This window comes from Pocillopora verrucosa, chromosome 3 (assembly GCF_036669915.1).
Source record: "Pocillopora verrucosa isolate sample1 chromosome 3, ASM3666991v2, whole genome shotgun sequence".
NCBI lineage: Eukaryota > Metazoa > Cnidaria > Anthozoa > Scleractinia > Pocilloporidae > Pocillopora > Pocillopora verrucosa.
In genome coordinates, this window is record NC_089314.1 from 2,146,250 (window position 1) to 2,172,326 (window position 26,077).

Sequence of the window (26,077 nt, forward strand, 5' to 3'; positions counted from 1 at the left end):
AAATCTGTGCGTAAACACAAGGATCCAATTGGCCACTCATTCATTGTTCATTCTCATCCAGGGATGTAACGCAACTTGGCTCTGGTACTATTTTGCGAACTCTCCATCTCTAATCCACGTTACCCAGTAATCAGGTTTGTAGCTCGGTCTAAGGTTAATTAATGTCCGTATATAAGTGCCTGATATACATCGAGATTGTAATGGTACCGTTGACATGCAATCTACTGCAGTTGCCGGCAGTTGAACGAAAGATTAATAATGTCTCCTGTAATATTATTTGTCTACCAGCGGACTCGTCTTCTTTTTTCAGTGTCCAAAGGTGACCCGAGGAGATGTAAAAAGCATGTTTTTCTTTTAAATATTCGCTAAGAATCGATCTTAATGTGTGACAAATATCAGTAGAAGCCTTGTACAAAATTCATGAAAACTGTCTGAGTCGTTTGTAAAACCTAGCTGGCTAACACCGGACGGTTCTAAGGCCGTTTCTATTTTTGTTATTACCCAATTCCCCGATGTTTTTTGCTGGCGAAGTGACTGAAAACTAAGCCCCACTTGGACTTCGTTATAAAGTTAAGTATTTCTAAAAAATACACAGCTCACACTTTTTATTCAAACCTTTGCCTGAATTAGCATTTTGCGTTGCGAAACCAAGAGATTTCTATGTCACGCTATGACCTGCTGATGAATAGTGGCATACACAGTATAAACCAGTGACATATTTCGGACCGAAAACTTTGAACATGAAATGTAGACTACGATTTTTCCAACTTTTCAGCCTGAACACTGTGAAGATGGCTTGCTAGCGAGCTTTCGTCATTTTCGAGTGCTGAACGAGGCACGAAAGAGAAGACGGAAGGAGAACGAGCCGCGAGGGATTGGGGCAGCGATGCTAACTGTTGTTTTAAAGGACGGATTGCCTACAGGGTAGTCTGGGTCAGCTGGTTAGCGTTACTCAGGATTAAGATAAAAGTTAAATTTTGTCTTTGATTTACGGTTTGTGGGGTATCATCTGTTAGTTTTCAGTCGAAAGGAAAGAGGAGAAAAACCTTTCCCAGTGATATAACTGAAACCCATTCAAAATTTACTCTAACCCCGTGTGAGTTTATGGACTTCAAATTAAGTCTACTTATTTTAATCTAAACATAATTTTGTTGCGATTAAAGCCATCGTGTGGTTGCTTTACAGATTCGTTAGCTAGGATGAAAACACTGCGCAAACTCAAGAACCTATTAACACCAGTTTTATTTCGCGGGAAAAACGATTACTTCCCGAGAACCCTCGAGCTTCACAATGGCGGAAAGGTTAGCTAAATTATCAATTAAGAGCGGCCGGTCACCCCTCCAAAAGCTCTCTGTATTTTAAAAAGGCACAGGTCTGAGAATGAAGCCCTAACCTCAGAATAATACACACTAATAACCTGATAACGGGAGGACTATCCCGAGGTGAAGGGTGCGTGGATCCCTCAAACTTAATCTGAGTGGAAGAAGATTGCAGGATGCGAAGAAAACGTATTGTCCTCGGGTACCGCAATTGCGACGAATAAGGCTCCGTAATATTCTCGTGATCTTCTATAGTCTCCTTTTTATACTCTGTTGCTTCCCCCCCTGAAATCTATGTGATTCCCCCCAAAGTCCTCATCCCCCCCCCTCCCCCCTCCGCGATGATTAATTACTGCGTGGTTTGTGACGCTAAAAGAAGGAATTTCCGACGATTGACACGAAAAGTACAAAAAAACGACCCTAGAAAACGCCATGAACTAATAAAATTGAATTTGAAACTGTGGACTACTTTTACGTAGTATTCAATCTATTTTATAGCGCAAAAGTGTTTTTTCCTATTTGTAACGGTGATTCTGAAAACTCTCTTTCCTTCCTTCGTCTTTCTATCTTACTTTCTCGGTTTATTTCTCAATGAGTCGATCGCCATATGCATTAAAGAATCTTACATTCCTCCATTCATTTATTTCTACATGATTCACGTTCTTTTATGTGTATGTAAAATCTATTTTCAGACCCAACCACTATTTTCTTCTGAAGAAATGAACCGGCGTCTGAACAGTATCCGTTCTTACATGGAGAAAAATGGCCTTGACGCATGCGTGTTCACTTCTTACTACAACATTTATTACTTCAGCGAGTTTCTATACTGTTCCATGGGACGGCAATACGCCTTGGTCATTACTGACGAAAAAGCATTGACAATTACGCCATGTAAGAACCCGTCAAATGTCTTTGTTCAATTAACAACTTTACTGTTAAAGTAAAGAGTTTTTTTTTTCAAGTAGAATTTTTTTGTTGAGACTGATGGGTCTTGTCTGTTTACAGCTGTAGATTATGGGTTTCCATGGAGACGAGGAACTTGCGATAACATTAGCTACACCAACTGGCAAAAGGAAAATTTTTACTACGCCATGCAACAACAGGTATCGAAAAGAAGATAAAATTCGTTTAATAACACGAATAATCAGATGTTTGATTGAGAAAGAAAAGCACTTGATAAATAGCTGTGATTGTTAACATTGTAAGCAGCACCGTATTAAGCAGTTGGTTGTCACAAATATTTTCACCTCTATTAAGTGGTCGTGATCGCCCTTGACAACGTCCTGACGGCCACTTTGTGTTGTCTTCCACCTGTAATACAGCGAAACCACTCATATAAAACTAGGAATAATCTCTCAAGTAAAATTAATTCCATTTCATCTCCCGAAATCAATGGTTGCACTTTGATTTCAAATGTCCTCCACGAATTGCAGATTATCTTTCCTCTTAGGACTGTTTGGAAAAATAGCTTTTTTTATCTCGTTTGACCCCTCTACTTGGGAATCTGCAGCTTTAAAGCGAAAATTTGCGAGTTGCCTTTCCAAGATCATTAGTTAGACTACTTCTTGATTTTAGATGCCTGCATAGGAGTATGTATATATTTTCTTATTTATCGCCTCTTTGTAAAACTATCAGTTACAGTCTGCAAAGACGGTGGGTGTAGAGTTTCCAGATATGGGAGCCTCGCTGCAAAGTTTCTCAGAGGCCTTACCGCATGCCAAATTTGTCGACGTAGCAGATGCAGCCATGGAAATTCGACGAGTGAAGTCTCCAGAGGAGGTCGAAATAGTCCGTCAAGGCTCTCGAATAGCAGAGCTTGGGGCGTATGCAGGAATCAAGACCTTACACGAGGGTGTCCCAGAGTATGAAGTGGTGATCGCTTCAAATAGTGCCATGATGCGGGAGGTCGCTGTAACATTTCCACAAATCGATATCCGAGATAGTAAGTTATCGGAATTCTGGTTTGATCTTTAACAGAACATTTTTAATTACGCTTTTTTTGAACTTTATTGATGGGCCCTTCCCAAAAAATCTAACTTAACTCCCAAAAAATAACCCCAACACTTAAGGATGTTACTGGGATGCATACCAAATTTCTTTTACTCAAGTGAGAGATATCTTCGTGAAATTTTTACTCCTGTTTTTACTTCTGAGATAGGTACCCCTCACTTGAGGAGTTCCCTGTATAACCCATCATGGAGTTATCTACTCCCCTTTCATTACACTTTCCTCATTGTGCGTACATTCTTTTCTATCTAGCGTGGTCTTGGCTGCAGTCAGGAATAAACACAGACGGTGCACACAACTTTCCTACAAGTCGGCGAGTTCAAAAAGGCGATATTCTGAGTTTGAACTGCTTTCCAATGATAGCAGGGTAAGTCTATCTATACAGAAAGTAGATGTCTTCTCTTACATTCATAAAGGTTCTTATACAAATGATCCGACTAAATCGGATCGGCGGGAGGCTCCACTTTGATACGCAAAACATTCAGCCAGGTCGAACGTAGTATGCTAGTAATATCTCGTCAGAGCCTGCGATCCTTGGTACATAACGCTGTCCAAAAGCATTGCGACCTCCCAGAACGTGAATATGATAAGTATGCAGGATGTTTGTCACATGGATCGAGTCAATACGTAAGCTAGCAAGAGCCTCGAGTGCGCTCGAGTGTTCTTTTTTCCGAGTGTTCTTTTTTGCCTGATTTTCTAACGTTATTTATTTTGCTGGTATTTTTGTTTTGTAATAGAAACTATGCTGCTCTAGAGCGGACGTTATTCTTTGATCACGTGCCATCAGATCGACATATGGAACTCTGGGAGATCAATAACAAGGTTCACCGTAGAGGCCTGGAACTAGTCAAACCAGGCATGCGCTGCGGTGACGTTGCACGGGAACTGAATGAAATTTATATGGAACACGACATTCTGCAATACCGAGTCATTGGCTACGGACACTCCACGGGAGTTCTTTCTCACTACTATGGAAGAGACTGGGGCTTAGAGTTCCTCGAGCACGTGGACACAGTTCTGGAGCCTGGGATGATCATTACCATGGAACCAATGATTGTAGTTCCCGAAGGAAAACCTGGAGCTGGCGGGTACAGAGAGCACGATACTTTGATTATTACGGAGACTGGGACCGAGAACACAACAGCATCGTTTCCTATTGGTCCTGAACAAATGATTGTCAAAAACTAAGCATCCTATCCCCAAAGACAGAGTTTATAACTTTCTGTAAGTCTCCTCTATGACTGATCCAAGAATTTTGACGGGAAAAGCTATTTTTGTAGGAATAGCTGATAAGGTCCTAGGGTTTCAGAAAAACTGAGAAAAAAAAGATGATTTATTGCTGAATAATCAATCTTCCTGTCAATAAATTTCCGACGAAGAAGCCCCTTCAAGAAAATCCTTTCGACGCCCATCCAGAGGCGGTGCACATTTGCCATAATAAGCTTAATTGACTGATTGATCAAAATGCCGTTGCTCTTTGTATGAAAAAGCATCCACATTCAGCCGTTTTTAATGTTAGTTAAGGGGATGTGCATGTCTGTTCCACAAGTTAGTTTATTTCACCATGGTATTCAAATGCCTACATGGGTTAGCTCCGTACTATTCAACTTCGAAATTCTCTTAACGCAATAAAGTTACAACCTAAGGGACTCCGAGAAAAAACTTATGTTCTATTACCAAGCACAAAGTATTTCAAAAATAGTTTTCGTTACAGAGGCGCCACATTGCGGAAGTTAAGCCATACCAGGGGGGTTATGACAAAGAATTTCAACATTAGGCTTCAGAACGTTTTATTCCCATTTTTAACAAACGTTGAATCAATTTGTGTTATTGGTGAGCGAGAGATTAAAGATTACAATGTCGTAAGACATCTCCATTCCACGAGCCACATGAGTCGTATTTATTTTACATCTCAGCCATCAAATCTTCCGCATCAGGAGGTAATGTGTCTGATGATCGCTGACGAAGGCGAGATCGACTTGAAGTCAAACTGCAAGATAAAAAGATGTAACTACTACGTGCGCGTCTGAAGCTGTTTGTGTTGTCAAAACAGTAAGAAGTGTGGGTGAAAGGAAGAGCGACACCAGTGAAAGCTTTGCGCTTCATAAACCGCGTGGACTAGGAGTAGTCCGTCTCTTTCCTTAACGCGAGTCTAAAAAAAACCAGCGACAAAAGTTGATGTTAGTGCGCCGCGTAGAACTCTGGGAGTGAGGCTCACTGGAAGTTGGGACTACTTTTCATGCGCATGACTCCAAGAGTTCCGCGCGGCGCGCTAACATCAATTTTTCTACAATTATTAATTGTTTTACTGTTATTATTATTATTTTTTTTTTGACTCGTGCGACAGATTTAAGCCGAAAAGGAGGGGCGGCTTGTGGTTTACAAACCGCGACAGAATTAGCTGAAATTTAGCAGACATTTAACATTTACGTATCCAGTTTGGTGGAAATTTAAAATAACGAAATTCAAAACGTATGCCTCTTGTTTCCCATCGTCCTTCAAAGACTAACATCTCAACTTGTCTTAATGTTAATCACCCCCACCTCTCCCCGGAGGAACTGCTAGGCGTCTTCCTGACGGAGGGTACCTTGGGAAGTATTAGCTTTACTGCAGGGGATTCTGTAGGTTTCCTTCTACGGCGCCTGAAAAAAACAAACAAACAAAAAAAAAGGATTTAGATTAACCCAAGAGTGCTTCCCAATTGAGTGTCCTCAAACCATAACCATAGTAATCATAACTGCCAATAAGAACCAGGAGAAAATCACAAAAGAAGGACACTTAAATTGCCTGAAACGTGAAAGAACGCCAGCAAAAAATCCGTAGGTTATTTTTGGTACGAAGAACGACTTTTAGCCCTTTACACCCTAACAACAATATGCATTTCCTCCATACTGTTCTCTATACATTTCCTACAGTGCTGACGAGGAGAAATTGTCAAAAAAATAGGTTCTTCAATTGGTGATCATTTCCTTTATACTCGTAAACTTAATGTTTGATTCAGGGATGAGATTTTAAGGAGAAATTAGACGCTTTTAACTCTACGAAGGCAAATGGTTAAACAAAACCAATAGAAAGACATCTTGAATTCCTTTCGACACTCAATATAACCTCCCTATATTACCAATACTTGTCACCAGTCTTTTCAGTATTTCTTTCTCCATCCTTTAGCTTCCAATAACAATATACCTACTTTTTGTTTTTCTTTTCCAAATATTACCTCTTCACAGTTGGTACAATTCCTTCATCTTCATCATCTGGTAACAAAGCTTGACTTAATGGTGTAGACAAAGACATTGGTTTCTTTTTCCTTCCTCTCACAGGTTCAGAGATAGGTGACTACAGGGAAAAAAAATTCACATCCAATGTGCCACTTAACCCTTTAACTCCCATGAGTGACCAAGACAGAATTTCTCCTTACAATATCAATACAATATCAACCAGATAAGTGTTGAGAATAATGAAAATCTCAATTTGGGGATGATTAGTTGATCTAATACTAAATTCTCTGAACTAACATTATAAGAACTGTATGGTTGACAGTAAGGAGAATTGCAAATTTGATCCAGGAGTCAAAGGGTTAAGCAACCTTGTACCCAAACTGTAATTGCTGCTTATGGTGATGAATGTCAAACAATAATAAAAAGTGAAGTGTAAACTAGAGTAAGTAACAAGAATTGTAAAACCTGCAGTCAAGTGTTCACCATTTAACTCCCAGATGTTATGAACACGAAACTTCTCCCTATAACACCCATACATTATTCAGCAAAAAGGTAATGAGAATATTCGAGCTTATCAGGTAGAAGTGGCTATCTTGATCTAGCACCACCTTCTCGTAACTAATTTACAAGGATATGTGTAGCAGCTAGAGGGGAGAATTAACAATCAGATCTTGGGAGTTAAAGGGTTAAAGACAAAATAAAATGATCATGAGATTCTTTCAAAGGCTGTTTTTGCAAGAAAAGCTGCTAAAGACTGCCACTAACTCAAGTGACTGACCATCATATTATAACTATATCATTATGTATTTATTAATATATTGTTTGAATTACAGATGGCATGATTACTGGAGCAAAGCCTTTCCCATCAAAATCCTTTGCTATGGGAAGAACCAACTCAAATCAAGATTTAAGATTTAGAGTCAATTTGTACTTAATTTAAAATGAAAATAGAACAAAAAAGTAACCCTTCATGTAAAATCTTTAGCTTACATCCTCTGTATCTGTTTTTTCAATGTCTGTGTCATCACCAGTATCCTCTTGCCTTTGAAAATAACACATGAAAAGAGAGCCTCTTTTTTAATTAAATTATCTTAAGTGACAAATATCATCTCATTTCTTTCATTAAAAATTAAGCCATCATTATTGATTAAAAGCAATTTTCATCTGAATGCCCAAAGTAATATAGGATTGCCTGGGTTTTGCTTTATTTCACGTGATCTGTGCAGAAAACTCAATAAACATGCCACTTTCTCAACCAATCAGATGCAAAACTAAAAACCATTTTTGACTAGTTCACTGGCATTTTCCAGGAAATTAGGCATTTGGCTTGTTTTGTTTTTTTGGATCACCTTCTTGTGATACTTTTTCTCAATTGGCCATTGGTATTACTTTGGATTTGGTTTTATGAAGCTCAATCAAAATGCATTTTCACAGTCAGTCTATTACTAAAGTAACTGCTTTATACCTGATGGCTGTACCTTTAGATTTTCCTTTATTTCTGTTGGCTAAGTCTAGTGTTTCATTATTACCTAGGGAAAAGTATAATAATTATATTATGGGAAAAACTGCGACATATCTTGAAAATTTGAAGGTTATTATAATTAAAAACAGAGAAATTAGAGGCAAATCTAATTTGCAATGAAATTGAGTACCAGTATTTCTGTTAACAGTGAAAAACTGAAGGTTCGCCTTTGGATGTCTACTAAAGATTTCTTGTGTACTGGTCAGCTTTCCAAACTTATATGCCTGTAAGGCAAAGTTTAGATTTATCTTGTGAGAGAAATTGGCTGGTAGGCTAAGCTGGTGTGACACTCATTACGATTCACATTATCAACTCAGTTCCTTTAGAAAATTACCCCTAATAAGCTAGTGTGAAGCTAACATTTAAGAACTGTAGGCAAGAGAGCTGACTAAACATAAATTCAATGTCACATTTTTTGGAAAAGTTCATTTTCTAATCAAGGAAATCATAAATTATTATTTATTTCATTATGTACACTTTACCTTGTACTGGCTGTGAAGAAGCCTCTTTTACTGCAGTATTTGCATGGATATAAACAAATAAAGAATTGTTATCATTTTACAAAAATCAGAATTCCATCTACAGTTAACACAAGGCGAACAAACCTTGCTCCTTCAATTGCCTTATCTTGCTCTTCTTGTCATTTAGCACTGCTGCAAACTGCAATTACAATAAGTAATAATAATAATAAATAAAAAATGATTTATTTAACAATAACAAATCTTAACTTGCTAATGGCCAAATACCAGAAAATATCAAAGCAACCCTTTTAAGTCTAGAAGTGCCTAAAAATAATTATTCTGACTTATAACTTATGAATACCTTTTCAAACACTCACTAAAACCATTACAAAAAATTCATGATAGACAGAGACTCTGAGATATTTGGAGTGGAAGAGCTTAAAACATGCTCAAGAACTGGTCACCAAATGAATCTTCTGATTACTGATAATAAAAGTAAGTCACAGCCTTAATAACCTTTTCAAATAAATCTTTCTCCATTTCTTCTTTGGCAGTGACACATTTCTCAAGAAGCTGAAAAAATATAATGTTAAGCTAATCAAAGTGAATAAATTAATAAATAATTATACAGTTATCGTGTAGAAGTAGAGAAACAATCAATCATTAAAAAAAAACTATCCAGTCAGTCAATCAATCAGTCAATCTCTTTTGATTTAACCCTGTATATCCTAAGATTAGAATTCATGTTCTCTACACTGTTCCCTCTCTACATTTCTTATGGTACCAACAAGGAAAATCAAAAGCTGCTTAAATAAATGATTATTTGCTTTGTTCTTATGACCTTTACATTTGATTCACAAGTGATACTCTTGAATGCCAGTAGAAATTAGAAGTCAGTCACTCTTAAGGGTTAAAGTGTTAAATAAGACTGCTAACCTTCAGGGTATCTTTTCTCTCTGAAGATAATCTGGTATTGTCAGATCTCAAAGATGACATTTCTTGCTAAAAGATAATAAACATACATGTATGAACACATGAACAAGTTGCCAATAAAATCTACTGGAAAAAATAGCTACCAATCTGCTATTTTTTATCTTTCATTTTCACAAGTACAATTATTGCAATGGGGATTACATTAATTAGAGTTCTTGAAAAAGAGACCTAAATTATGACAGTTTATGCCATAGCTTAGCGGTTGGTAAGCTGGAATTTAAATGGCTTGGATAAGTCTATATTCATTAGCCCTAGCCTGATCTTTATGTTGTGTTCTTGCACAACACACTTTAGTCAGAGAGCGTCTCCACACCCAGGTGTATAATGGGCACTGCAACGTATCAGTATACAGTTTGACAAATTACAGTGACAGGGGGGGAGAGGGGGTGGCTCTACTTTGTAACTTAAATGTGCTAGTGAAACTTAACCCTTTAACTCCCATAAGTAACCAAGACAGAATTTCTCCTTACAGTATTAATACAATATCAACCAGATAAGTGATGAGAACAAAGAAAAATATCAATTTGGAAATAATAAGTTGACTCAATACTAAATTCTCTGAACTAACATAATAATTGTATGGTTGACAGTAAGGCGAATTACAAATTTGATCTGAGAGTTAAAGGGTCAATGGACTCTAGAGGATGAAGTATCATGCAGTCCAGGTCTATGAAAACAATTGCCATCTAGTGCCATTCTATATCTGTTAATTTTATACTCATACAGGTAACAAAGAGAGCATTAGTCATTCATTTCAGTTTCATTTAAAATGTAAATTATACATCAGTTACAATTACCTTTAACTGTGTCATCTGGTTTACAGCCAGATCAAACATGTTCTTGATTACTTGAACACTGTCACTAACTTTTGGCAAAGTCAGAGAACCCAGTTGAAACTGGAATGAGACAGAATAATGTATGTATATTAATTTCAAAAAATACATATCTTAAGTCAACAATGAAGTGTTATATACATGTATGTGTAAATAAAATTCAATCCTATTTATGCAGTTATTAAATAATTGTATCTTTAATTTATCTAGGTCTTAATATATCCCCTGTGAACAACTTGAATATACATTAATCACTACTGTTTATGAACAATACTAAGTCTGTACGACTTTTGAACTTTTCACTACCTTAACACCATCACCAATATGCATCTTCCAAGAGAACTAAAAAGCAAAAAAATAATTAGAGGATATCTCATTATTTGTAGTTTCCCTCAAGTCTAGTTGCTGACAGTCCTGATAAACCATAACTGGTTCTGTTTTCCCTAACATTGCATTCATACCCAGCATACTTTTCCCTACCCTTCTTTGTGTTATTTGAATGGAAAGCTAAAATTTTTTTAACTGGATAAAAGACCCTTTAAGGTAAAGTATTTGGACTTGAGTATTGAGAAATTAGAATCTATAGTAGGTTGTATATAACATCTAAATTTACTGCTTCTCCTTCTGGCACACATATCAATAATATATTTTGAAGATCTTACATGCTTATTTTGTAAATCACATCACGCTGTTTTAGAACCTCCATTATCTTTTTCCAGTGAGAGTTTCAAGCCACCTTGAACTTTTAAAAAAGCTGGGCTTACAAAAATTAAATATATATTAACTTATGTTGCTGTTTCTCTTCTAAAATAAAACAAAAATCTGGCTTGTGGGAACAAAGCTTTTTTCAGCATCTCACCACATCAAGTTTGTATCAATTGCTTACCATTTCTATTCTTATCGAAATTCAGGAAATGGAAATAGCTTAATCAACTACCCAGTTTTATTCCATCTTAGTCATTTGTAACAGATATCTAAAGATACAGAAATGTAATTAATCAAAAATGCCTCAAAAGGTTTTATCCAACCTGTAACTTTGTCTCTTTAGGCTTGGCTTGAAAGACAAAATTATCCTGACTTGTTGTCTGGCCTGTCAGTGCTCTGCTTGTTTGATCAGCAAATTCAGTAACACTCATATCAGCAGTCTTTGCCATAGATTCAACAGTCAATGAATCAACTTGAAAAAATAAACAACATAAGTAAATCCTTAAAAGTGACTAGCATCTACTTTCTCCTCACAGCATCTCCCTGAATTGCACATTAAGTTCATGATAACAATAGGAAATAATCAACAACTAAAGAGTGTGTTGTGTTAAAAATGATCTCAGGTCATCACCTGAGATTCAGAGCCATATTTTCAATTTTATCTAAAGCTGCAATCAGTCACTGTCACAGTGAATATCTCAAAGCAGAAAAAAACAAAAGCACAACAACCAAAAAAATAAGGAATTGAAATCAAAATATTATGATATAATTAGGAAAAAACAGCACTGGAACCTTCTGTAATATAGCATATGTTTTCCAAAGGGGTTTTCAGCATGGTTTATGGCAGAAAAACTTCACTTCACTAGACCTTTTACACTGAATACAATTAACAGGGCCAAAAGCCCCAAACATGATTGGCTGTGAAGGCAAAGTGGATTACTACAACTGTCACAAACACAGACCGGGGGTATCATGGGTCCATGGGGTGGGATTTTTTTTAGCCCGTGTTTTTCAAAACCTAACTAGTTCAGTAGTGCTCATAGCTGCGAGGATCGCTTCTATATTCGTGTTCTTCAACCGCAGCGCAGTGCGACATATATGATTTCATATATTTACAGCCATTATTCAGTTAAACTTGTTGTCATTTTCCTCACTTAGACCTTACTTGAATCAGGTTGTCTGAACTAATTACAAAAGGAAACCAAGTAAATTGACTACCAAAAATGCAAGCGTTTATTGCCAATATTTCCAGATTCTAAGACAAGATTACATGGCTGAATAAAGAGGAATCCTTCATGAGGATGATTAATTGGTTCCATATTTTCAGACTATTTACCTGTTTCGCAGCCAAACGTGATCGCCATTGCAAACGGTGAGTCGAATCCATCTTTGCCTTGTCTCAAATAATTCTGTACAAGGAAGATAATATTTAACATCTTCAGCTGTGATTCTGGTTAAAAATTCTGCAGGCATCTCTGAGATCCTCACAAGAAATCCAACTTGTGAAGATCACCCAGGAAAAAACTACTATTCTTTGAGGGAATAGCAAAACGCGCACAAGACCAGGGGAGGACTGGAGAAGAACAGTCAGCAAATCATCACATTTTGGACAGGTTGACATTTGTCAATCAACAATGATTCGATTGGGTCAAAAAATGGTCACGGAAGGAGCATTCAATATGATTTTATAAAACATATTTTTTAAATAAAATATTTTCCCACAAGCTGGTTTTGAATTTAAATTGGTCGGAAACACTTAAAGATGATAAGTATTAAAATAAGGTTTTACTTTAATAAAAACTATCAATCTTTGGACGTATGATTACCCAAATTATAAGTTTCGAAAGGGTTCACGCAATGATAACCTTTCCACTGTCCTATGTGGCAGCCATTGGTTTTGCTTTGATAAAGCGAGGAGGGAAGCGTGTCTTTCGCTTGTCTCGATAAAGTGGTCAACAAGCTGCTCGCATAAACTCTTCAAAGGAAGTGATGAATGATGCGCGAATCTTTTTTGCAATTCGCTCGTACCGGAGACAAACGAGTAATTCAGCCCGGCGATACAATTTCTGGCGTGTTGCTTCTGAATATCAAACAAAAGAAAATAATCTGAGAGGTGTTCGTGTTGAGCTGCATGGTGTAGGGCATGTGCGTATTCGTTCAGGTTTAAAGTCACCTAGGCCAGAAGAGAAAACTATCTGAGCTTTCAGTCAATTCTTCGTAGGAAGAGGTGAAAAAGATTGTTCTCCGTTGTTTATGAGGGACTAGTTTCACAAAATTTAACATTTTAAAATTAGCAACGTACTGTTAGACTTACGACGAACACAAATCAGTCAATAGTCTTTTTCAAAATATGGTTCAGTGTTGTAAACACTACCCTGAGATCTGAATATCCTTTTTTTTAACAACCTTTTTGCCGCCGTTAGTATGAATGTAGCCCTCAGTGTGAAAGGGGTTTCGAACAGGTTTTGAGAAGAAGAAAAACCCAGCCTTTGCAAGCTTTCTCGCTCGAGCCTAAATTTCATTGTTCGTTATCTTAAGTAGTCTGCTAATTTGAATTCAGATGGGAAAATGCGGGGGAGGGGAAATAGTCCAAGTTCTGTTGGTTTGTTTAATATTTTTTTTCCAATAAACTAAAGGTTTCCTTCCCCACAAACGATCCTCCCTGAAGAAGTTGAATTGCCACTAACCAAGGGATTTTCGTTCTCAAGAGAGAAAAACACGGAAACAAGACAAGCATTTTTTTTCGTTTCCAAAGTCCAATTAATTGAGTCATTTTCAGCGTTACAGAAAATTTTAATTTTAAAATTAAAGAAAAATGAACAAAAACTGTTTTTTTGATAATGTAGATGCGTACCCCACCAAATTGATGTTGCGACCGCGATAGTGTGCCAAAATCAGATTGTTTACGGTCAGCTTTCACGTTTGATTCAGTATGAGGCATTAGTGCCAGGAACCCTCACAGGACCCACTCGGGCGGCCATCGCACTTTCTCGCGTGCTTGTGGACAAAAAGCGCTCTTACTCGGTTTTCGGAGGACGATTTCTAATAAAACACCTTTGTGAGAGAAAACTGATAAATTTTCTTCGTTTGGAAGGATGCAAAACGAAGGATTATTTTTTCTTTGAAGCACTAGAATCCCAAATTCAAATATATAAAAACAAACAGATGCGTTTCCTTCTAAAAAAAATTACTGGCTCAATTAAAGATCATTTTCATAGCAGCAATAACAGTAAATCAATAGAGCATAAGTAGCAGGCAGATCAAGACTCCGAAAATTCTCAATTTGATTTTTCATGAGAATGTGCCACATAGTGACCACACTACCACATTCAAATAGATTCAGTGTCTCCATATCCCTTTTTGTCACCATTGGACAAAACTAAAAAAGTGGAAAGAGGGTTAGACATCACGAATGTAGCTCAGTTTCTCACCCTTGTTGATAAGGTTCGTAGCTATTCGATAACTGTGCTTGCTTGGAACGATCGTTGTTCAAGAGCCCTTAGATGAAATTAAATTATCTTTCTGGAACCCATCAGCGCTTGGTCCGATCTCGAATCTCGAAAGAGAAAGGAAAAAAAAAACTCCCGACAGTTAATACTGGCCGAGATTGGCGATCAATCAAACCAATAGAAAGCGCGTAAACACGTTCTTACATCAACTCCTCGGCAGCGTTTAACATAGTCTGAAAATATCTGTTATTATTAATTCGGACCTTAATTCTTATTCATTTCGATCCAAACTAACGTTTAACTTTATTTTCTTATAAGCACCTTTCCAGCAAAACGGAAGCGAGTGACGTTAAAGCTTCAATACCAGAGTATGGAAACTACAACTTTCCGCTTTCCAAATGTGCTGCTCCCACTTCCTGTGTCCGACATTACCAACATCGCATTTGAAGGTACATACGGTAGTGTACGATATTGGTTAGGACGCTTACTGTGGTGGAGCGACAGTGGAGAATTGACCTCACGTACCCGCACACCCGTTAGTTTATTGTCGAAACGCGTGCAGACTAGGAATCCAGAATTCCTGGTAAGTACTGGCTCGAAATGTATTCACAGGCCCAGAGGGAACTCGTCTTATAGATGTGGTTCGAGGGGGGAGCCACCACAACTTTATCTTTGCGCATCGAAAACAAAACCCAAATTAGAATTCCCTTACCTTTTCGTGTCCCCTAGTGCATGAGGAATTGTATAACGGACTGTCTTTATAGTTCTGAAACATGGATATCATGATCACATTGCTGATTCTTTCTTTGCCCTAGGGACTCTTTGGTTTCTATTGAGATAACGGCATATGCTGCACGTTGTCCTAAGAAGAAATGTTTTGATTTTTATAAAATTGATTTCACGAAGAAGAGGAAGAAATCAAAAAATTGAAAGTCCTAGAGTACTCATGTCGGCGATCGCTCTACCACGTTTTGGATACTCTCTGATCATTTGTCTGTCGACAGGAACCCAAGAGTGAAACAAGAAGATCGTATTTTTTGTGGGGGTATGGGGGCTGGGATAGGCCATGTTGCCCTTCAGCGTCAGCTGACACACCAAAGACCGCAATAGAACGTCTTGCGTATTGCCTGGTCAGGAGGTCAAGATATCTGGGCATGTTAATAATGAAAGCAGCAAAAAAAAAAAACAGTTATCGGTTTTGAAGCGCAACTTGTACAGACAGTGCTATACAAGGGCCACCGGAAGGTAAGGAAGCTTAACCTTTTACACCCAAAAGGAAGCGGCAAGCATCTAAATTTATCCTTGCTACAGTGTCGCCTCTAAGTCAAAAGTGACATTAAGCTCATGTGAAAAAGAAGCAAATGATCGCACGAAAGGAGCTCTCGATTATTGCAACCAATTCTCTTTGTGAGTACCAAGGGAAATGAATAGAGAGGAGTATGGAAAATTGCATACTGATATTAGGATGCTTAGGGGTTAGGAATGAAACAATTGCTTGAAAAATTTGAAGGCGGGATGAAGGGGCAGGGAAGTTTCACTCCCTTATCTACGGGCCTATCTGACTTCACCAGTTAATGTGCCGTGTTTTGTTTACGTTCAATTTTTTTTTAAAAATCCTTTAACTCCCCAAATGTTTCATTATTGCTGATTCTCCACACATGTCAAACCATGCATCCCTAGCCCTCGTAGAAATAAGTTCATTTATCGGGAAAATGATGATGATGCTCGGGATCATTTTTATGGTGGCTTCATTTGTTGAAGGGACCTTGATTTAAGTTTTTGTATGTTTCCCTTTGTGACCTTAGGCTACAAACACGTAAAGTAACAGAGAAGAGAAGCTTACATCCTTAAAGAAAGAACAAGAAACTAGCACCTGGAGATCCAAACCAATGTCGAGGCTTTGATTCTTTCGTCATTCCACCTGTACAATCTTCTCTTCCTCTTCTTGGGCTCCAACGACAAAAGGATGTCGGATGTATTCGACATTTCGTACGCAATCAGGGTAAGTGCTTGTCTCAAAGGGTATAGTTGAAGGGGTATATGTCATGGCCAGAGTTTTAAAGATATTTTTTTGTAGTTTGTTCCTTTGCGTTTTAAGGCCTCCTCCTTGGAACCTTTTGTTCTCCCTATGAGTCAGGTATTCGCCATTCCCCCCAGTAACCTTTGCCAGTGACAGCCTGTGTGGGTACTTTGAGCGGCACAGTCGCGAAAACGCGCGCGTTGAAGCCGTGGGAAAGCTAGGGACATTGAGAAATTAGTTTCTCCCCCCCCCCCCCCCCGTTTTCCGTCCCAGGCGTCTCTTAGCAATCTTCTAGCTCCATCGCTCATTACTAAGGCTTTAAAGTAAAACAGGACCGCCAGCTACCTAGGAAAATTAGTAAGGCAGCAACGGCGCTTTTCAGCTCGAGTAATACAATGTAAGTCAGCTGAGCACTAAGCATGCAACTTCCAGCTCCTTTTCCGACCTCTTTGATTCAGTTGACGTCATGTTCCATGCTGCTTTTCTGTTTACTTCTCACTTTAATTGTTCTCCTTCCTTTTATGAAGGTAAACTATCCGACACGGTTACACCTGATAAATGGTTCTCTCTCCAATGTCAATTCAACACTTTTTGATTATTAATTCTATGTAGTTTAAAGTACGTGTGAAGAAGGCCTTCAACACCGAAATAATCTTCCCAATTGTGATAACTACAGTACCTCCTAGCGCCGAGCCCTCCGTTGATCCAGTCTTGAGGAGAGCACATCTACATAGCCCTTGCCAATTACCTTGCGTCACGTGCTGCTGCAGAACTAGACAATGAAGCACAAGAAGCGACTGAGGGAGAAAGGAACACTGTTTGGGATGGATCACCTGCTCCAGAGGCCAATCGTAAGTAAATAATCGTAAGTAAATACAGTGGGGAGTTTTCGTTTTATTTGAAACTGTTGATTCAAGAAGTAGAATCCATATTTCGCATTGCCTTGTTGTAGATCGCAGAACACGTCAAAATGGTAAGGAAATATGAGTGATGACGTCCTTATGATATTTTGACGCCTACGGCGATGTAAACTTGACAAACACGCAGGTTGAATTGTTTATTTTTTGTACAGACGCGATTAAAACATCGATTACTATTATTACGACTGTAAGATTATCTTGTAATAGTTATAATCAAGTGTTTTCACTTTTGTCATTTCATCATTTTTATTATTATGTTTATTAGCGTTATCAATATTATGTGATGGGTACTTATGACTCTGTGTGTAATATATAGATTTAGCCAAGCCTAAAAGCGGAGCTCGCATTTTTTCCCCGCACGTCTCAAGGGCACAACGCCTTGCCCCGACCAGGACTAGGATCCGGGTCGTCCGACTCGGAGCCAGTGCACTGATCACTGCGACTACTGGACCAAAGCCCGTTGGTGTTTGCGTGCCCGCGGTACAGTTGACCCAACGCATTGTTAAAAAAGTTAGCACTTGTACGGTCGTACGGTTCGTACGGTTCGTACATCCAAATGGGTTGTTTCGGCTTGATGGGTTACTACTATTTTGTATAACTATGGGGCGACGCTCTGCGAGCTCCGCTAATATTCAGCTTAGTTGTTGGATAAACTCAAACAAAACGTAGTTCAAACACGGCTTTAATAATAAAAACTCAGGAATGCGCAGGTCTTGCAAGTAGGATTGTTTCGTACACAAAGTTGCCATAGCGGGTTTTATTTTGTCACATATTATCATCTCGAACTCTGCCTGTTGTTTTTAGGTCCGCCTGATGTCAGAAGCAGCGAGAGACGTGGGTCTGACACTGGCCAGCCATATCAATATACCAGAATATAATGGCGTAAAACACCATCAAAAACAACAACAACAACAAAAAGTAGTAGACGAAAGGGGATATAATCCATGTATATTTTGCAGCTTTTTGGTGTGAATGTTTTTTTTTTAATTGAATTAAGACCTTGAAGAGGAAGTGATGCGAAAAGTTGTGTACAGAGGATTTTATTAGTGTTTGTACCATTGTGAGGCCACTAGGCCGCCTTAAGTTTTAGGCATTTTTTACTTCTTTTCCATGATCAGTAAGAGCATGCGCGCTAGAAAATTGTGGTTCATTTGCTAAAGTTATTTTTAAATCTTTTCACAGAAGACAAGTGAATGCCCTACACATAAGTTTTCATTTTCATTTATATGTATTAGAAAGTAATATATATATTGATATATAAGTGAAAGAATCAAAGAGGACGCATCGATTCTCATTACTCTGAGTTTCGCGCCTTAGGCGACAAACTCAGAGTAACAGAGAACCGATGCGTCCTCTTTGATTCTTTCACTTTCAGCTCTGCTACCAGAGCATTGAGCACTTATGCCAAGGTAGACACTACCCCCATATTTACATATCTATATATCTATATATATATATATATATATATATATACATACATATATATACATATATATATACATATATATATACATATATATATATATACATATATATATACATATATATCTATATATATACATATATATATATACATATATATATATATATATATATATATATACATTTATATATATCCCCCCTTTGGATTGGCAGCCGCTGACCACGAAATATGAACCGAAGTTGAACGGTATGGTTATTTAGGCTTTTTAAGCTACGACCCATTTATAGACATTTGTGAATTGACTATATGACCTCACTAATGAGATCTTAATGGCTTAGTGGTACTTCATCGCTCTTATTAAGGCTTTTAAGACTCGCATCCTTGTGGGACGAGGGAAGTGGAAGGGGGGGGGGCGGGGCTGGGTTTTCCCCCGTGTCCCCCTTTGGAAACAAAAGGCAGTTTCCAAACATCTTCACTTACCTTTAATTTAGGGCTCCAATCTCAATGATTGTGGCGAGCCAATTTAATAAACAAGGATACATGATTATGCTAAGGCCTTTGCCAAATCGTTTGACCTAGGAAATGTGAATTTCCTAAAAATTGTAGATTAACAAGACACTAAAAAAAAGCGTTGATCTGTTAACAAGCACGTTCTGCTCAAATAATTTATGTAATTATTATCTGGAAAACGTGGGAAAAAACGATGGACGTTTTCAATTAACCGTAATAGGACGGACTAAGAGTGAACTAAAGTCCTAGGTTATTACTCGAACTGCCAAGTATTCGATCTTCAATCGATCTCAATGTCTTCCTCCTTTTGATAAAATGGACGGAATAGTGTTCCACGTTCATGCAAAGAAGAAAATAAAAGCTATACCTTCAAATGGCAGTGCATCCTTATACAACACAATTTACGGAGGGCGGGAGGGTTATTGCACTGCCCTTTTCCTTCAGAGTAACCACTATTGTAAAGCAATATTTCCTTGAACATGTTTAAGTTCTGAAGCGATAACTGACAAAATTATGAAAAGTATCAACTAGAGAACGCCAATCGATCAAAGACAAAATTCTTGGTAGTTACATCGTAAGAAATGATCGACAATGACAGAGACGAAATCATAAATTGTCAGTATAAAATGAAAATGTGTCAGGTATGTGTACATAAAATAAGACAATTTCTCAGCGTAAGGAACACTAATTTGACCAAGTTCTCATACTTTCTCCGTTACTCTTATAGATAATTGCTGCGAGCGAGCAGCAACACTAAAGGGCTTTCTGTGGCGCGTAGATCCTGGCAAGAGTTTACAAACCACTTCTGATTTCGATTCGGGCCACAGAAATATATTTGTTCTTGTGAACACTTCTACAGTACATTGGTCAGCGGTAGCCAACCAATCATGCGTAGCATTGACAGAATAGACCGCGTGCTTGGGTAGTGTGCTGAAGTGGGAATTGCCTTTTGTGATGGTGAATTTTAAATCTAGTTTTGCGGCAAAAGTGCCTTGAGTTAACCTCGCAGCACTTCACTTTCCACTAAAAACTTCTAGTTTTATATGCATGACCGCAAAAAAATTCGACAAAGTGCATTGATTGCATCCTAGACTTCCCGTTTTTTAAGAAATGATTTCTCACGCATGACGAAACTTTCGAACCCACAAGGATCAATAATTAGACTTTCATCATATAATAGATTCTAGTATTCTCTTGACTGGGGGAATCATATAATAATTACTGATTGCATCATTCAACCTTTTTCGCTAAGAGTAACTATTATGAAATTTCTTCCTGTTCAATCAATCCACTCTTAAATGATGGATAAGGGTTTTTAAAATTGAGTTAAAAATGTGTACATAAGTGATCAGTTAAGCTAAGACAATTCCTCTCCCGGATGAGGAAAACAAATTCGACAAAGTTAATTGAATTGCATCATAAAGTTCCTGTATTTCTGAGAAGTCAGTTCACACGCATGACTCAATTTTTCAACCCGTGGAAACGAATAAATAATTTGACCTTCATGACATAGGTAGCTTCAAGTATTCTCCTGACTGCGAGAATCATGTAGTGATTGCTGATTCGAAACAAAAGCTTCGCAATAGGTTTCGTCCGTCACTTTACAGCCCTCAGAAATGTTTATGTAACAACTAAAAGCTATTCGAAGGTGCGACATGAACTGTGTGGATTTACGCCTAAAAGCTTGAAAGATAAATAGAATCACTCCAAACATGTGCACTTGTTATCGGTCAACTGTAATATCGTCGAAGTTATTCCGTCCTCAAGGTACGCCACTAGAAGTATTCTGTAAATGAAAATTTCTCTGACTGGGAACTACATGGCAACTACGACGCATCTGGCGAAACAATTATCAACACCAGATCAATGATAGACGCCTTTGTAGAGACTCTAATGTTAACAGATGCAAAGAAAAAAAATCTCGCTTTGTGCACATTAATTTTAAAGTGATGTTATTCCATTTACTACTTGTTGCTTTTTAAAACTCAGTTACACTCTGCCGAGGTATCTCAGGAGTATTTCAAAATGACCTGTGACTCTTATACATCATTTCTCTTTGCGAAAGTCATCCGTCATAGATCATCTGTTCAAGTGAACTGCGATTAAATATTTTCCAAAGTACTACAACTTTCCAAAATGTATATCCATATGAAAGAACTTAACACAAGATCACGATACTTTGGATCAATATACAAAAAGTTTGTTGATTATATTAAGGCAATTAAAAAGTCCTCAATCTTTGCTTAACACTAAGAACTAATTATTTGACTTGTTTTCATCCATTTGTTAATATGAGAACCCCGCGTGTTGCATTTTGCCAACAGATCAAAGTGAATCTGCTATCACATATCAGCGAATACTTGAATGGCTATTAGATTGAATAAGTAAAAATATTAGACAAAACTAATCTTATCATAAAAAAAAATCTGTTCAGAAGCAATGGTCAAGTTTTACAATGAGCACCATGCTCACCACGGTGAATAGCCACGACTCTTTTTCATAAAACTTTCAAACCAGGGTTTCTTCCTTCCATCTGGACAGAAATCTCGGTAGAACTTCGCTCCACTTACTTCAATGAAGCCAACAAGGCACTCGGAATCAGCTATATCGAAGCCTGAAAGTCGAATAAATGCCATTGAAAAGCTACAGATGGGAAACATACATTTGAAAGGTAATCGTAGTAATGGAAACCGATCGAGTGCATTTGTCAGTTTAATGGCGACTACTCCTTCCCATCTGGGTGGACGTAGAGAACTGGGACTTGTGCTTTCTTCCTTTTACATATATAATTCATAGTACTATAGTGATGAAGGTTATTCAATTTAGATGTGTTTCTATTTTGTTTAATGAAACTATAGCGGGGGATGGCATTTTCATAACAGTTTTCTCTCGCCAACAAATACTCAGTCAATGTGAAAGTCTACTAGCATCTCTATTTTAGTTCTCTAATTATGCTAGAAAAACCAATACTGTTCAACAATTTTTTCGACTTCTTCGTAATTTGATCATAACCTGCAAAGGATAAGCTCTTATTCGAAACGAAAGGAAATGATTATTGACTTGAATCGGCACGGGTATCCTTATGAACTGCATCACTAACCCGTTGTAAGGTTATGTTCTAGCGGTAGATGCGGACGTTAAAGTAGAAACGAAACGAAAAGAATCTCTTGCCAGGGCTTATTTTTATTTTGATGAAAAGTAAGCCTTAGGTATTCCGAAATGAGCTTGTAACTAATTTCTCCTTAAGTTGTTTAGCTCAGAGACAAGTGTTGACTTACCATGTTTTTGGCCGTCAAGGACCAAACATACGTGACATCCCTGATAGTCTTTATCTACATCATCTTTGGTGAGAACATTTTCAGATGCATACCTCATCATTTCTTTTTGAACATCAAGCAAATCATTGCAACCAGCTGGTTTCTCTGACTCTTCGACTACAAATCCAACTCTTGGTTCTGATAGGTGAAAAAGAACGGAGTAGTTCCCCATGGTAACGTTGTGGGCTTCCTCGGTAGCTTCGGGGGACCCTTTATCTTTGATGATTTCCTGGATTTTTGTAACCTCTTTCTTCTTTTTATCCTCTCGATCAGGATATTTCTTTTTTGTCATAAGATAGGTGCTTGGGCCAAAATTTTAATTTTTCTAAGTTGTCTTCTAAAATATTGAGGTATTTCCCACTCTCTACACAAAGATGAGCATGATAGTTATGCTTCGAACTGTACCAGGATCCAGAGTGCTGGGACAAAACAGCTCGTGACCCCTTAAGTTCGTCTTTAGTGGCCATCAGCAGAGCTAACTCGATTACCTTTTTCTTTTGATCATCGCATAGAGCTTGGTACGTCGTTATAGACAGATCATCTGACACAATAATAAAATGAGGTCTGGCTGTGTAACAGTCAAAATTCACTCTGAGTTTGAGGTTAGTGTCCCACAGCAGACCAAACTGATAGACAGACGTAGACGTTTTCTGCATCTTTTAGTTGATCTCTGGACGAACTCTTTTCTGCTCAGTGAAACAGATACCTTTCAGTTGATGCAAATCGTTCAAGGAGTGAGGAGTAAAAACGTGGTCGCCCATTTTATAGTCTGTCTCAGCGTGTTGCGTTCAGACCTTGCGTCATCCCCTTGCATCAAACAATAAAGAGAATGTCTTTCTTCTGCAGTCAAGGACATCTACATACGTCATACTCAATGAGTTGGGTGGACATTTTCACGGAAAAACTCCTTAGATTAGATGAAGTTTTGATAAATGGAAACAATGGGATAAAAGGAGAAAAGGAAATGTGCACTTCCTGTAGCTACCAAATTAACGCGTGAGACGTTTCACCGCGCGAAAAAAAAAAACACTTCGTCGTACTACTAGGGTTTCTAATAAGCGAGAATGGCGGAATAAAATCGCCATGTAACAAACAAGTAATAAGGAAGCTCTGATATAGGAGTTAAGATATAGGTGTTACAACTGCAGCTGATCAGCGATCATAATCGTGTATAGAGAAAGAGCTCTACAGGTACTGATAACTCCTGGCGGTTTTTAAGATGAAATTACTGCTTAAAGTAAAAAAAATTCTAAAAATAGAAAAATGCTTTTAAACCACGGATTATTATGCTTTTTACTGCAAAGTGAAAAATCTATAAAACCTATTATAGGTTATATAAGCAATATAATATTTGTAGATTATAGGTTATATAAGCAATGTAATATTTGATGAACGTTAACATCGAGAGATATGTTTGAATTGCGTTTGGCACAGAAAAGGAAAAGGAAGAGGGATAATTATCACCACATTTGTACCGTGAAAGTGTTGCAATAACTCCAGGGTTTGATCTAGAAATTGGCCAGGGGACCCGGTGGGCCTCAATCTTTCATTTTACAGGGGCCTTTTCCAAGAGATGGAGCCCTAAAACTATACTCAGAAGGAAAGCGAGGAGGAGAAATGTAGTTCAGTGAGACAGTAACATAATTCTTTACTCCAAAGAGGGTATTTGTGCTCCAATCGATGTTTGGACGTAAGTTTCACTCGACATTTTTTTTTTTAAAAAGCGGAAATTCCACAAAACCGCGCTCTAGAATAAAATGTGAACTCGAATATGTCTTCAGGATGTCATTAGTGGTTTCAGTGTGGTAATTACTGTTTAAGTAACTTCTCTTGGTTCCGCCAGTTTGCCTTCACATTGCGTCAATGATAGTCTTCGTCTTTTGTGTCTTTCTTTTTGTCTCGTTTTGTTTTGCTTTTCTAGAAAAGCTTATTCCGCGACACGGAACATTCCACCAGCTCATTGAGCGTGACGGCATAATTTTGCTTCAGTAGTCGTTTGTTAGTTCGATTATTCGGGGAAGGGGTGTAATGGAGTAAATACAGTAATGTTATAGACTTTTACTTCATCGTCTACTCTTTAGGAAGCCGACCGTGAAAATCGTTCTTTTAAACAGGATTAAAGGAATAGTCTAACATATTTACACAAAGTGGAACTTTAAAGATTTGCTTTCAAGTGGTAGTCAATTCGTGCACATGATTAAGTTAAGGGAAATGGAGGATTGCCTTCTCAGGGAGAGAGGGAGGGGGGGAGGGTCATCCATTAGTCAACCTTTTTCCCCAAGAGTAACCATTATGTAAATTTTTTTCCCAGTACAATCAATCCATTCTCAAATGGGGGTTTTTAAAAACTGAGTGAAAAATGTGTACATTTGTGATCAGTTGAGCTAAGACAATTGCTCTCCCGCTTGAGGAAAACAGATCCGACGAAGTGCATTAATTGTATCATAATGTTTCTGTATTTCTGAGAAATGATTTCTCACGCATGACGAAATTTTCGAACCCGCGAGAATCAATAATTAGACCTTCATTGTACAAATAGATTCTAGTATTCTCTTGACTAAGAGAATCATGACATGATTACTTATTGCATCAGCCAACCTTTTTCGCCAAGAGTAACCAATATGTAATCTTTTCCTATACAATCAATCCATTCTTAAATGATGGATAAGGGCTTTTAAAAATTGAGTGAAAAGTGTGTACATGTGATCCATTAAGCTATGACAATTCCTCATAGATGAAGAAAACAAATTCGACAAAGTTAATTGATTGCATCATAAAGTTCCTGTATTTCTGAGAAGTCATTTCACACGCATGACACAATTTTTCAACCCGTGGGAACAAATAAATAATTTGACCTTCATGACATAGGTAGCTTCTAGTATTCTCCTGACTGAGAGAATCATATAGTGATTACTGATTCGAAAAACAAAAGTTTCACAATGGGTTCGTCCGTCACTTCACTGCCCTCAGAAATCAGTCCTGTAAAATCTGGATGTAGGAATGAACAAAACAAGAAAGCTATTTGTAAATGCGCTGAACTTTGTGGATTTATGGCTAAAAGCTCAAGAGGAGTGATTCACTATTTTATTTTAGCTTTTAGCCGTCAATCCACAAAGTTTAGCGCATTTACAAATAGCTTTCATTTCACACCCAATTAATAAATGAATTATGTGCTCATGAGTATTGACCACCATTTGAAAGCATAGCTATTAAGTACCTCTTTGTGTAAACGTATTGGACTATTCCGTTAATTCAGGGTAAAGGAGAATGATAATACGTGTACATGTTTTCCTCTAAAGATATGCTTTTAAGTGGTGGTAAATATGAGAATCGCTGGCTAGGGCTTATTTCTTGCGATAAAAAGTAAACCTTAGGTACTT

The 26,077-nt window shown here is 37.8% G+C and overlaps 3 protein-coding genes and 1 pseudogene across 6 annotated transcripts; 2 read left to right on the forward strand and 2 right to left on the reverse strand.

The window, feature by feature from the left end:
- The first annotated feature begins 59 nt into the window (after nt 1–59).
- LOC131776902 (creatinase-like) lies at nt 60–5,210 on the forward strand. 4 transcript variants are annotated; one of them, XM_066164221.1, is made up of 8 exons: nt 60–134; nt 776–969; nt 1,186–1,301; nt 2,012–2,210; nt 2,325–2,422; nt 2,955–3,261; nt 3,579–3,693; nt 4,064–5,210. In XM_066164221.1, the coding sequence occupies exons 3-8, from the start codon at nt 1,200–1,202 to the stop codon at nt 4,512–4,514; spliced, it is 1,272 nt and encodes a 423-aa protein (XP_066020318.1). In that variant the 5' UTR covers nt 60–134; nt 776–969; nt 1,186–1,199; the 3' UTR covers nt 4,515–5,210. The 4 variants fall into 4 exon arrangements, with proteins under 4 accessions (XP_066020318.1, XP_066020317.1, XP_066020319.1 ...); XM_066164220.1 differs by having other exon boundaries at nt 776–941; XM_066164222.1 differs by having other exon boundaries at nt 776–924.
- LOC131776903 (DNA repair protein XRCC4-like) lies at nt 5,100–11,526 on the reverse strand. The gene is made up of 12 exons (XM_066164223.1): nt 11,382–11,526; nt 10,660–10,695; nt 10,318–10,416; nt 9,464–9,529; nt 9,044–9,100; nt 8,672–8,726; nt 8,549–8,578; nt 8,010–8,073; nt 7,535–7,586; nt 6,544–6,662; nt 5,870–5,968; nt 5,100–5,316 (listed from the first exon to the last, which is right to left on the reverse strand). Exons 1-12 carry the CDS (start codon nt 11,505–11,507, stop codon nt 5,232–5,234), a joined length of 888 nt encoding a protein of 295 aa, XP_066020320.1. The 5' UTR covers nt 11,508–11,526; the 3' UTR covers nt 5,100–5,231.
- A 1,528-nt stretch (nt 11,527–13,054) lies between these two features.
- LOC131776905 (arrestin domain-containing protein 3-like) lies at nt 13,055–18,719 on the forward strand (annotated as a pseudogene).
- A 2,596-nt stretch (nt 18,720–21,315) lies between these two features.
- Nucleotides 21,316–23,508, reverse strand: LOC136279903 (uncharacterized). Its single transcript, XM_066164350.1, has 2 exons — nt 22,659–23,508; nt 21,316–21,994 (listed from the first exon to the last, which is right to left on the reverse strand). Exons 1-2 carry the CDS (start codon nt 22,987–22,989, stop codon nt 21,849–21,851), a joined length of 477 nt encoding a protein of 158 aa, XP_066020447.1. The 5' UTR covers nt 22,990–23,508; the 3' UTR covers nt 21,316–21,848.
- Between the last annotated feature and the right edge of the window lie 2,569 nt (nt 23,509–26,077).